Source organism: Gymnoscopelus microlampas (genome assembly GCF_963454915.1).
Source record: "Gymnoscopelus microlampas genome assembly, chromosome: 14".
Lineage (NCBI taxonomy): Eukaryota > Metazoa > Chordata > Actinopteri > Myctophiformes > Myctophidae > Gymnoscopelus > Gymnoscopelus microlampas.
This window is the reverse complement of record NC_139951.1, coordinates 4,139,465-4,151,854: the sequence shown is the minus strand read 5'-3', so window position 1 is coordinate 4,151,854 and position 12,390 is coordinate 4,139,465. Positions and strand designations below refer to the sequence as shown.

The 12,390-nt window shown below is 42.9% G+C and overlaps 1 protein-coding gene across 3 annotated transcripts in view; it reads right to left on the bottom strand.

Moving 5' to 3' along the window:
- The window catches only part of atrnl1b (attractin-like 1b), a 172,560-nt gene extending 160,317 nt beyond the window's left edge, over nucleotides 1-12,243 (bottom strand). Inside the window, exons 1-3 of one of the 3 annotated variants that reach the window (XM_084079482.1) lie at nucleotides 11,693-12,243; nucleotides 10,749-11,093; nucleotides 221-304 (exon numbers count right to left, since the gene is read on the bottom strand). In XM_084079482.1, the coding sequence (XP_083935608.1) occupies nucleotides 221-304; nucleotides 10,749-11,077 (413 nt within the window). In that variant the 5' untranslated portion in view covers nucleotides 11,078-11,093; nucleotides 11,693-12,243. Of the gene's footprint in view, nucleotides 1-220; nucleotides 305-10,748; nucleotides 11,218-11,692 lie in introns of those variants that run through there. The other 2 variants (XM_084079484.1, XM_084079483.1) reach the window with 2 other exon arrangements.
- Nucleotides 12,244-12,390: the final 147 nt, after the last annotated feature.

The window sequence follows — 12,390 nt, the reverse complement described above, 5'->3', positions numbered from 1 at the left end:
AGTACAATATTTGCCTCCGAGATGTAGCGGAGTAAAAGTAAAAGTACTGAAAATTGGAAATACTCCAGTAAAGTAAAAAATACTTCAAAATTGTACTTAAGTACAGTACTTACTGTAAGTAAATTGACTTGGTTATTTTACACCACTGCTACAGAGTATGCATTACACTCCGCTTTAGGTATGCCACAGTTTATTTTACTTAGCAAAAAAGTGTACTTACTATCCTTCGATAAGCCAGGTGCATTTGGTCTTGTACTTATAGTTGATTGGCCCGTCCGTCAGGTACCCCGAGGGCTCCGTCAACCTGAAACGACAGCGTGATAAATATTTGCATGATCAGCTCAACAATGCATTGTAAGGATTACTAGCATGTGGATATGAGGATTGAATGAATGGTCATTTCTCATCAAAACAGTTTTTTGACTCCAAAGTTATCCAAGCCACACATAGCGTTGCAAGCAAGAGTCATAACCACAATAGTTTGACTGTGCTGCGACCCCGTCGAGTTGTTGTAACGATACAGTTATTATATTAGAATTGTGATCAAACTGTATGGCTTTGGCTTCAGTTCAGATGAATAACTTTTTAAGGGGAGAGTTGTTGAGCCAGTGGCAGTGCAACAGACTCTGCACGGATATCCTCACACATGATGAATGGCACAGGTTTTAAACCTACGACACGGGCTCAAATTCCCTGAAGGACATTTCCTTTCATTGTACAGTGTGCAGCCTACTGCAGCCTATATTGTAAATGCTGGCTCAAAAAACATGTTCTCATTTTTAAAAGGTAGATGAAGTGATATGTTTTTCACGAAAAGTGCTGTATTAAAAGGTTCAAGCACTATATTTTGATGGGAATCAAGTGTTTGTTCAGTAACGGGGGTCTCCTTGTCTCTCTTTAATAAACAAAAAAAATACATTTTCAGGTGGGTGGCCAAATTTCAGCCAATCAGGAGAGAGTACTCATGTATCAGCTGTGTATCAGTGTTCCAGTTCCAATTGTGCATGCTCATTTCTTTGTGTCCTCACTTCCAATATGGCCTTCGCACGTCGACGAGCGCGCCATGCCAGTTAGCAAGTTCTGGTTAGGGTTGGGATCCGGAACTGGAGGAATCATGTCTGCTATACAATAGGCTCTATGCACAGCAACCATATTGAGAATGAATTGGGCCCCTTCCTTACTTCCTTCACAGGTGTTACCAATGATACTAATTACGGCTCCGTTCCATTTAGTGTGGCATAGTGGTTGTCTTATTTTCTAGGACCCCGATAACTCTGAGAGTGTACAAATGGAACCATTTGGTTCCATTTGTACACTCTCAGAGTTACACAGCCACCATAAGGGGCCATTTGGGAACCAAAATGGAGTGTTTCTAGTGAGCCAACATGCACAATATCAGCACCCTGACCAGAATGGAACAGAGCCTTCATTAGTATCATTGGTAACACCTGTGAACGAAGTAAGAAGAGGCCCACTTTCTTTCCAATATGGCTGTTGTGCATAGAGCCTATTGTAATACCGGTGGTTCTCAAACTTGTTTAACCCATTAAGACCTGAGGCGATTCCTAAAATCTAAATCCTAACAATTTTTGGGGGAAAAAAAATTAAAAAATGTTTAAGATTTTTCAGAAATAGCAGATCTACAAGCTCATAGCGCGGCACTCGGTGCCGCGCTATGAGCTTGTATATCTGCTATTTTTGAATAGCCAAAGAAATCTAAAGTGACACAGATGCGTTCCAGGTCTTAATGGGTTAATTTCAAGCACCACCATAACTCTCGAGTGTACAAATGGAAGAATAAGTGAATTCATAGACAGTGATATTATTCTCCTCATAAAGTCTGACTGAAGAGTGGCCAGAGATATGCCATTTGGAGGTGTCAGCTTTGCTACATTACAGTTTAGCTGTAATGTATAGTAGCTTCTTCTGAACCGGTAAGTATCATACCCACAACAAATTATAATGTGTGAATAGCAAGAGGCAAGGACTGGCCACCACCGCAGAAGTTGTGGCTTCGAATCCCCCGTTGGTGTGTCCGGCTTTGTCGCGCGTCTACACGAACACAATTGTCCCGTGTTCGGGGGCAAGGGAAGCCGGGCGGGGAGGAGGGTGATACTGGTCATTGCATGTACTCCTACGGGCTGGGGCGGCACCTGTCAGCAGGGAGTGTTGGGCGGGAAGATTAGGACGAAGGCCCTATGTCCTCCCGGTAGGGGCTCCTCACTGGTCAGTACGATACAACAGCGCACACAAAAATGTGTGTGGGGGACGAATTAATTGGCATAATTACTAAATTGTGGAGAAAAAGGGGGTAAAAAAGGATTGGCTACTCTAAATTTAGAAAAAAGGGGAAAAAAAACAATAACGCCAAGGTGTTTAGCATTTAATTATATCTAGCAGCTCTCAACTATCTAAAAAAAATACAAAAGGGGAATGGGAACTCCCTCTTTATCTCTCTAACACACACACACACACAATTCCCTTTTAGATTGTTTAGTTTTCACATGGGTCATAGTCGGTGCTATTACGAAGACAGACATGTCACAAATTACAGAAGTTGAGTTCTCACATCGATGCTCAAAACAAGTACCAGCCACCTACAGCAACCTCTGTTGCTATGGCGACAGGGCAGTGAGACATCATCATGCGGTTACCGAGACATGTAGCAATCAGGAATGTTACTACAACAGTTCAATATCATACAGCATGATGCAGTATGGTGCGTCAGTGTAAGGGTAGTTTGAACTAATCGATTTAAAGCGATTGTAAAACAATAATCGAATAATCAAAAGCCACAGAGCATACATAGTACGAGAGCAGCGAGTGTGTAGAGTAGACCAGTGAATGAAAGCTCAAAGCTTTTTAACCCATTAAGACCTGAAGACGATTTCTACAAATGTCTTCTAAATCCCAACAGTATTCTGAAAACCCTATGTTTCTATATCAGTGGTGCTCAAATTCTTTCATGTCAAGGACCCCCAAAATGATGTGTATTTGGCCGCGGACCCCCATCTCAAAATATGTTGTTCCAGGGACCCCCAGAAGCAAAGATTTGAGTTAAAAATGTTCGCTCTAAAAGAATATAAATATATTAATTTGCACACATTTTCTCAATTTTTCAAAAATAGCAGATCTACAAGCTCGTAGCGCGGCACTCGGTGCCGCGCTATGAGCTTGTAGATCTGCTATTTTTGAATAGCCCAAAGTGTAAAATAATACTGCACCCTCAGAGTTACAGACCCTTAAGCGTCCATTTGGTTCCTGAGTATCAATCATTTACCGTAGCTAGGGAGCCCCTGGAACCCCCACAAGGACCGCCGGAGGTCTCTGAACCCCACGTTGAGAACCACTGGTATAGACCCTAGTAGGGGGGTAGGCATTCTTTTCGGGCCCAGGATCACTTAGCCCTTTTACAACAAGGCTGGCGAGATAATGTATTTGTTGATATTATACCGTTTAGACTGATGATGGGTTATTGGTTTACCTATGATCCTAGATTACTATTCATTTCTATGGATTTGATGTATTACCTAGTGTTTTCCTTGCTTACTGTAAATCGCTCTGGATTAAGCGTCTGATGAATTTCTAAATTGTATTAAAAAAATGAAAATAAAAAATGTTTACCTCTTATTTTAGGCTGCAAATACATGCATAGAATAAGACAATAATTTAATAATAATAGAGCGTAACAAAGATTAGTGACAATATGACACGACAGGATAAATATATTGCACTGCTATTCTGTGAAATAAATTGAAAATAATGCAAGCAGAGGTGGACAACGTTTTCGGGCACAGGCCGTCAAGATCGCCTAGTAGATCGGGGCGCTCGGGTGGCACAGGGGTAAAGTTATGGAGGGATTATTCAAGCCAACGGGGCTAGTTCTGAGGGCTTACTAGGGGCCATATATTGTTTTACATTAAATATAAATAAATATCAATAGCCAATATCAATGGGATTGGTACGTAAGATACTCAAAGGGACAGTGCAATGCACCCTATGCACAGCAGCCATATTGTGAAGACATTCACAGGTGTTGCCAATGATACTAATGAAGGCTCTGTTCCATTCTGGTCAAACAGAGTCAGGGTTGCTGATATTGTGCATGTTGGCCCACTGGAGACACTCTGCTACACCAGTGGGTCTACAGTTGGGGTCCAGGGACCCTCATGGGCTTCCAAATGGCCCCTTACAGGTGTGTAACTCTGAGAGTGTACAAATGGAACCAAATGGACCCTTATTTGTACACTCTCAGAGTTATGGGGGTCATGGAAACCACTGTGCCACACTAAATGGAACAGAGCCTTCATTAGTATCATTGGTAACACCTCTGAAGGAAGTGATAATATGGCTGCTGTGCATAGAGCCTATACACGAATCCACGGCGCGCTGCCCTGCGCGCAGCCATTGCTGCGGTCTGAACGCTACGCGGACGTAAGACCGCAGCAATGGCGGCGCGCAGGGCAGCGCGCCGTGGATTTGTGTATACCTGTCTAACTACTTCTCCAAAGTGAGTGACACCCTCATTCTACTACTCATCGTCCATTAAAGCATGTGAATCCTTTAATAGGGGAGTTAAGATATTAATTTCCATTGAAATGAGGGATCAGACACTGCCACCGTTTTCCTTGTTCTCCTCTGTTGATGATTGAATACATAAGGATCCCAATGGAAACAAGTCCTCAGGACTTTTTTGTGTTATATTTTAGCCTAAATGTCTTACTGTACCTTTGTGCTGTTTACATTGTTTGACTAATAAAGTATCCAATCTATATACTGTAGGTTAAGACTCTCATAGACATCTGACTAACAGGACTAATGTCTGACTAATAGAGCTGACAAGTATTTTATGATTTTGTTCATGATTTGTGTATGATTTCTTTACATGCAAATGAATATTATGTAAATACTGTAGGTTATAGGCCAGTGGCGTCGTTAGGGGGGGGGGCTTCGGTGGCTATAGCCACCAATGTTTTACCCAAAGCCACCAATAAAAAATAAAAAAATAAAAAATATATATTTTTATTTTATTTTTTTATTTTTGAATTATATATCTATCACCCTAACCTAACCCTACCCCTAACACCGAAATAAAGTAACAAAAAACGGGGGAAAAAGTACCCAAATCCGCGGAAAAAAACGCGTGCACGCGGGGGGGGGGGGGGGGGGAGCGTGCATGTGCCCGTTGCCTGCGGGGCTAAGCCCCCGATCTAGTAGAGACCTAGCGACGCGTCTGTTATAGGCTGCAAATCCTCTACAAAAAAAATGTCCACCAGTGATTTAACCCACATGTGCCTTATAACTCGAGTAATAGCATTTGTGTGCCCACCCGACTGCCCGTTCTTGGTAGAGAGGGGTTGGATCAGCCTGAAAGATAATTGACCCAGGCAGGGGGGCCTCCTGGAGTCTTAATCCGGCCCTGGGTAAAATACCTGCCCACCACCACGGAGTGAGTCTATGGGTTCAAATTATAGACCGTAAAGAAAAACATGCATACACCATTTGTTTCTATACACCGTAAACAAAGCCTATTTTTCAGCGATTTCAAGTCCGTCATCTTTCTATATCCGGTCCGAAATGCAACCGGAAATTAATTAATGGCTAATAGCTTGCAGCTTCACTCGGTAGAACCAGTGAAGCTGGTCTTCACTCCAGCTTCACTGTCTTCACTCGGTAGAACCAGTAGAAAACCTAGAAACATACCCTACTTTAACTAATTAAAACATTAATGAGACCATAATTTACTAAACGCATATCACGATTTAAAAAAAAGACTTTAAACTAGCCATTGAAAACAAAGTGTTTATGAAAAGGTTTACTAAGGTAATAAAATCAAGTGTTAAGTTCGCCCCAAAACCTCATTGACTTCTATTGAGATTATAATGTATTGCAAACGGTAGAAGGTGAAATGAAATAGGGACATCTAGGCCATTAATAGGAACAGCAGGCTGAACGAGAACCCGGAAGTGAGCTTCAATTCCAGCGGGTTGGCCGAGCATCTATATATGAACACATTTGGCCGTGTTTGGGGGAGGGAAGGGGGGGGTGGATATTTGTCACTGCGCGTTCTCCTACAGGTCGGGGGCGGAGCCTGTCAGCAGGGGCTACTGAGCGTAAGGTGTAGGACGGAGGCTCCGCGTCCTCCTCCCGGTGGGGGCTAGTCACTGGCAGGTGAGCCAGTAGGATGTACAACAGTGGCGGCAACACAAAAGAAATGCGTGGGGAGGAATTAATTGATATAATGACATAATTGGGGGGGAAAGCGGGGTAAAAAAAAGATAATTGGCTACTCTAAATAAATAATTTAATAATAATAATTAATATTAGTGTCTAGTAGTCTAGGGCAGTGGTTCTCAAACTTGTTTAAATGTCAAGGACTCCCCCATAACTCTGAGTGTACAAATGGAACCAAATGGACCCGTAAATGGGTCCATTTGGTTCCATTTGTACACCGTCAGAGTTACAGACCTGTATGGGTCCATTTGGTTCGGGTCCATTTGGTTCCTTTTGTATCTCTTTCTGTCTCTCCTCTGTCTCTGTCTCTGTCTCTCCCTCTCTCTCTCTTCTCCCCCCCCCCCCCCCCCGACACGGTCGAGGCAGAAGGCCCCCACCCTAGAACCTAGGGTCTGCCTGACGTTTCTTCCAGTTAAGAGTTTTTCGTTGCCACTGTCGCAAAATTGCTTGCTCAAGGTGGGACTGTCGGGTCTCTTCTCTACATGTAAAGTGTCTTGAGACAACTTGTTGTGATTTGACACTTTAATAAAATTGAATTGAAAAAATTGTCAGAGTTACAGACCTGTAAGGGTCCATTTGGAACCCCCTCAAGGAACCCTGAGGGTCCCTGGAGGACCCTACTTTTGCGAACCACCGGTCTAAAACGGCTTAGGGTGGAGGAGAGAGAGTTTCCCCATCTTTCGTTGCGTTTGCTTTTCAAGATCCTAAATGGCTTAGTTTCCAAATACTCGCTTAATTGTTTTGTCCAAGAGTGAGGGATGCTCATGGGCATTCAGCCAAGGGAGAGTTCTTTTTATCTGGAATGCTGTCAGCAGACAGTTTTCAATTAAACACTAATTGGACTTGGCTACATGTGGCTTTCTATCTCGTTGTGCCGTTTTTGTTAAAAGGTTAAAGCTCTATATTGTGATAGTAATCATTGCTAAAGAGTGTCTGTTCAGTAACAGGAGTCTCCCTGTCTCTCCAGCTCTTTAATAATCAGGGGGGAAAAAATCTGGTAGGTGACAAAATATTTTTTTGAGTGTTCCAGTTCCAGTTCCAATGTTGTCATCACTTCCAATTCCACTTGTTTACTCTGTATCCTGACTGGGAGACTCCTCTTACTGAACAAACACTCTATAGCAATGAGTACTATCACAATATAGAGCTATTTAACACTTATTTTACCTTTAAGTGGCGTGTCCTATGTGCATTGTTCTCAACTGTCTATATATGGTTGCTTGTATAGTCTGGTGGGTGTTGTTTGTCTCTTTGGTGGACCACAATGGTAGACACAAACGGCTTGTTTGTGTCTACTCCACATTGCCGCCTTCGAATGGCGACACTTGTTGTTGTTCTTAAATTGCTTGCCAATTAACTACAGTATATATTCCATCTGTGTACTTTACTTTGGTGTAGGAGGACATCCCACATGAACACAGGGACATGATGAATCATGCCAAACTCCAGTTCCACACAGAGAGGTCTCTGCTAGGTTTGAACCCAAGACCACCCCACCATGATGCATCTGTTGAAACTCTGGAGCCCATAACAACATATCACACATATAACACAGAGGATAATTCATCCCCCCAAATGGATAACATTACATTACACATGCCCACCTTCCTGGGCAATGCTGGAACTGGTCCCCAAGGGGTCCATTTGCTTGCATTTGTACAAGTTAAATGAATCATCGGTGAACACAGATCCAATATCCGACTAAAAAAAACCAAAAGTCCGGTAGCCCAACATTTCAGTAAGATGGGACATAATGTAGCACAACTCCGATATATCGGTATAGAGCATGTTCTTCTACCACGCAGAGGAGGTGATATGCATAACCTCCTGGACAGAAGAGAAGCATATTGGATCTACCAGTTAAGGACCCTACAGCCAGACGGCTTGAATGAAGATTATGAGCTATCAGCCTTCCTCTGATTTCCCATTTTAACACCCTGCATGTCCTTCCTTTTAGTACCCACCAGGCTGTACCCTCGTAGACTGAAAGAACGAGCCCAATCGATGGTCTTGAAGGGCGGAGCCAAACCCAGGCGCTGGATTCCAGCGCCTGGGTTTGGAGCACTCTGATTGGTTAGGAGATAACAAGGTCCTAAGACCAGCGTTCCTGCAAGGTTCTCCCAGGCTTTTTTTCTTTTGAAACAAAAGAAAAGGCATGGGTTTCCGAGGCTAGTACCCTCGTAACCCCCCATGGACTCCAAATCACCATGTGGAATGGTTGATTCACCACTCACTCCCTTCTACATCTAAAGTACTTATGGTCTAACGTATGTATTCTCCTTGTAACAGTCCTTTGAGTCTTTTTGATGTTATTACTATTACTATTATTGTTGAAAAACATAGTCAAGAATTCAACAGTGCTATTAAATTTGAAAACATGATTTCAGCTCTCTTCAGCACCCTTACATGTTTTAATTACAAGATCTAAAATATTACATTAAAAATTGCAAAACACTTTAAAAACATTGCAAAAAATTGTAAAACTTTTTTTTAAAACGATAAAAAAAAATAGATATTGAAATGTGATGGCTCCCTATTTCTCTGGAATATGTATTTTTCTTGTTTCTAGTAATGTGATTCACTGCTGGTGTATGTAATGTTCTACCTTGTCACATGACATAGCTCCACTGACTTAAAAGGAAGCTGATGACTAATTGTTACCACCTGATGATGGCCAAATGATGGCCGAAACGTTGTGTCGTGGATCCATGTGCATGTTTTAATTAATAAATAAGTGCACTGATGGAGCAAATGGCTGTGTGCGGTCCAACTTATTCTCTACAAGTTAAATGAACCCTTAACAACTGAGGATAGATAACATTACATTACGCCCACTTACTTGACAGTGCTGGCAATGGTTCCCCAAGGAGGGGTTCATTTGGTTAAATGTGTAACACTCTCAGAGAACGGAGGAGTAGGTGACATTATAAGCATATATGTAAGCCCTACTTACTTGAACCTGCTATGCAACAAAAATGTGTTATGGTAGTTGGCAGTTTTGACTACCAAAGGTAGTCAAAACTGCCCTAAAAAAAAGTACCTTCAGGTGGCTGCAATTCCAAACTGGCCCCTGTAAATGTCATAACCTAGCCTCCCCCCTTGAACTTTTTTACTGTACTGTATTGTACTGTATTTTTAGAGTAGGTGACATTATAAGCATATCTGTATGCCCACACTTACTTGAACCTTCCTTGGCAGTGCTGGCACTAGTTCCCCCAAGAAGGGTCCATTTGGTTAAAAGGTAGGGTAAGGGATAGTTTTTGGTTAAAACAAAAAGCTTTATATTAAAAGGTTAAAGCACTATATTCTACATATATAGTAATCATTGCTATAGAGTGTTTGTTCAGTAACAGGAGTCTCCATGTCTCTCCAGCTCTTTAATAAACAGAAAATACATTTTCAGGTAGGTGACAACATTTCAGCCAATCAGGAGAGTACCCATTTATCAGCTTCATTTATATAGTGTTCCAGTTCCAAATGTGTCTGCACATTCATTTGTGTCACAGCTTCCAATCGCACTTGTTTAATCTATATCCTGACTGAGTTCTATGTCCTGATTGGATACAATTGGTATCCTGACCTGAAAATGCATTTTCTGTTTATTAAAGAGCTGGAGAGACATGGAGACTCCTGTTACTGAACAAACACTCTATAGCAATGAGTACTATCAGAATATAGAGCTATTTAACCCTTATTTCGACCAAAGAAAATCATGTACCCTACCTTTAAATGTGTAACGCTCTCAGAGAACTGAGGAGTAGGTGACATTACATAAGTATATGTATGCCCACTTACTTAACCCTTCCTAGGGTCCATTTGGTTAAATGTGTTACACTCTCAGTAATCTCTCAAGAACAGATTCTGCTCTCCGCTTGAATCTGTCGGGGGGGTTCGTCATAACGTGTACGCACTGGCCTACAAGTGGGCGTGCCTTCAGATCAAGAAGCAGGCCGCGCTTTACCCAATCAAATGTAGTGGGCGGGATTTACTGTCTGTGCTCTCGCTTCCCACTGAAAACAAACCGAAACTCATTTAACAATAGCGTCCTCGGAGCAGACAAAACCACGGAAAGATATTCACATTTTAACTTGCTCTTTCATCATAGAAACAAGTGGGCTTATAACCAAAACTATCCATGTTTTCTGGGAGAAGTGGTGTTAGTGTTCCGTGTAGAAATATTGTTAGTGGGAATGAAAACATAAGCGCACCACCGGAAGTGGAGCGCTGAGGGCAGACCAAAAACCCTGGTTTCCTTGCGCACGGGTGCTAGGTTCAGCTCGTCCCAGAGCCAAGTGAAAGAGTAAAAAACAGCAGAGGGCGCCGTTTTTCCTTTTTATTTGGCGATGGGTTCCCAGATTGCACTCTCAGAGAACTGAGGAGTAGGTGACATTTTAAGCATAATGATTGCCCACACACACTTACTTGAACCTTCCTTGAAGGGTCCATTTGATTAAATGTGTAACACTCTGAGAGAACTGAGGAGACATCAGAAGTATATATTTAAGGCCACTTACTTGAACCTCCCTTGACAGTGCTGGCACTGGTCCCCGGCCCAGCCTCGGTCGCAGACGCACGATCCGTTCACGCACTTGCCGGAGAGGCAGCTCTTGTCGTCGCAGGAGCTCTGCTGCTTGCCGCTGGCCGGCGAGGACGCGTGCGAGGTGACGAGCACGAAGTAGAAGCACACGCACACGGCCAGGTATCTGTTGATCCCCCCCCGCAGGGATCCGGGACTCGAACCAGAGGAGCCGGATGATCCACCGGTACCACCAGACCCGATCATCATCTGCTGCTTGAAGAGGACCAGCTTCCCTTCTGATGATGATGATGGGTCCACCATCATGAAACTATAGCCTCTCCTGCTGGAACACGCTGAATCAAAGCCCCGTATCAAAGTATCAAAGTAGAAGTACTGAGATCTTTTTACTTAAGTACTTAAATGTAACAAATTACTTAAGTACTTAAATGTAACAAATACTCTGTTGCAAGAAGAAAAAAAAGGCCTGTGATCAAAGTGTTACTTGAGTGAAAGTATAAAAAGTATTGGCATCAAGATGTACTTAAAAGTACCAAAAGTAAAAGTACTCAAATGTTTGGAAAATAGCAGATCTGCAAGCTCACAAGGCGTCGCTTTGCGACGCCTTGTGAGCTTGTAGATCGGCTATTTTCAAGTAGCCTAGGTATGAAATAGGGCTGAAGTGGTTAATGTATGTTTTATAATGTAACAATGTATATCTGCTAAGTAACTAAAGTAATCAAATAATTATAGTGGGGGTAAAAGTACAATATTTTCCTCAGGGATGTAATGGAGTAAAAGTGAAAGTACTGAAAATTGGAAATACTCCAGTAAAGAAAAAAGCACCTCAAAATCGTACTTATAAAGCACAGCACTTGAGTAAATGTACTTAATTACTTTTTATACACCACTGATCATCAAAGGCCTTGTTCTGAAGCCTACCCCAGGTTATCTGCCCGCTAGATCCGTCGTCCTGGAGCCTGCTGCTGGTGTCCTGCATGTTGCATGCATTTTTAACCCAAAAAAACGCACATCCACCAGTCTAAACTGTTGTTTTTGGTGGGAAAACAAAAAAAAAAGACCATCTAAAGAACCTAGAAGTGGGTAAAAGCAGCCATCGTAGCCGATCGGGCTAGGATCCGATCCGATCCCCCAATGTTTTGGTTACAAATAGCTTATGATCCGGCTTCAGATCGCGTTTAAATCCATTAGATCCTATGATAGGAGGTGGTGGTCCGCTTTGGGCTGGTGGTCCCCGACTCCCCCCGGTTCCGATCGTCTTGATCGGGCTGTGAAAGCGAGTCAACACCGCGGCGATTCGTCTCCACCTCCTCCAGACTGCGTCTCACTACTAGCAGCAGCCATGTTTATCTTGGTAAACAATCCCCCCCCAAACTGCCAATGAGACCCCCCGATCACACACTAAAACTTGATCAGACGGGGATCGTTTGGCTACAATGTAAACCTAACGTCTAAGCTACAATGAATGTAACGGTTCTCACTGAGTGTCCGCGGCGTGAACAAAGGGCCGGGAAAAGGGAACTGTTTGTGTGGAGGAGGCTAGCTCTCTCTCTCTCTCCCCCCCAGTGGTAGGAGCTGTGTGTGCGTGTGTGTGTGTGTGTGTGTGTGTGTGTGTGTGT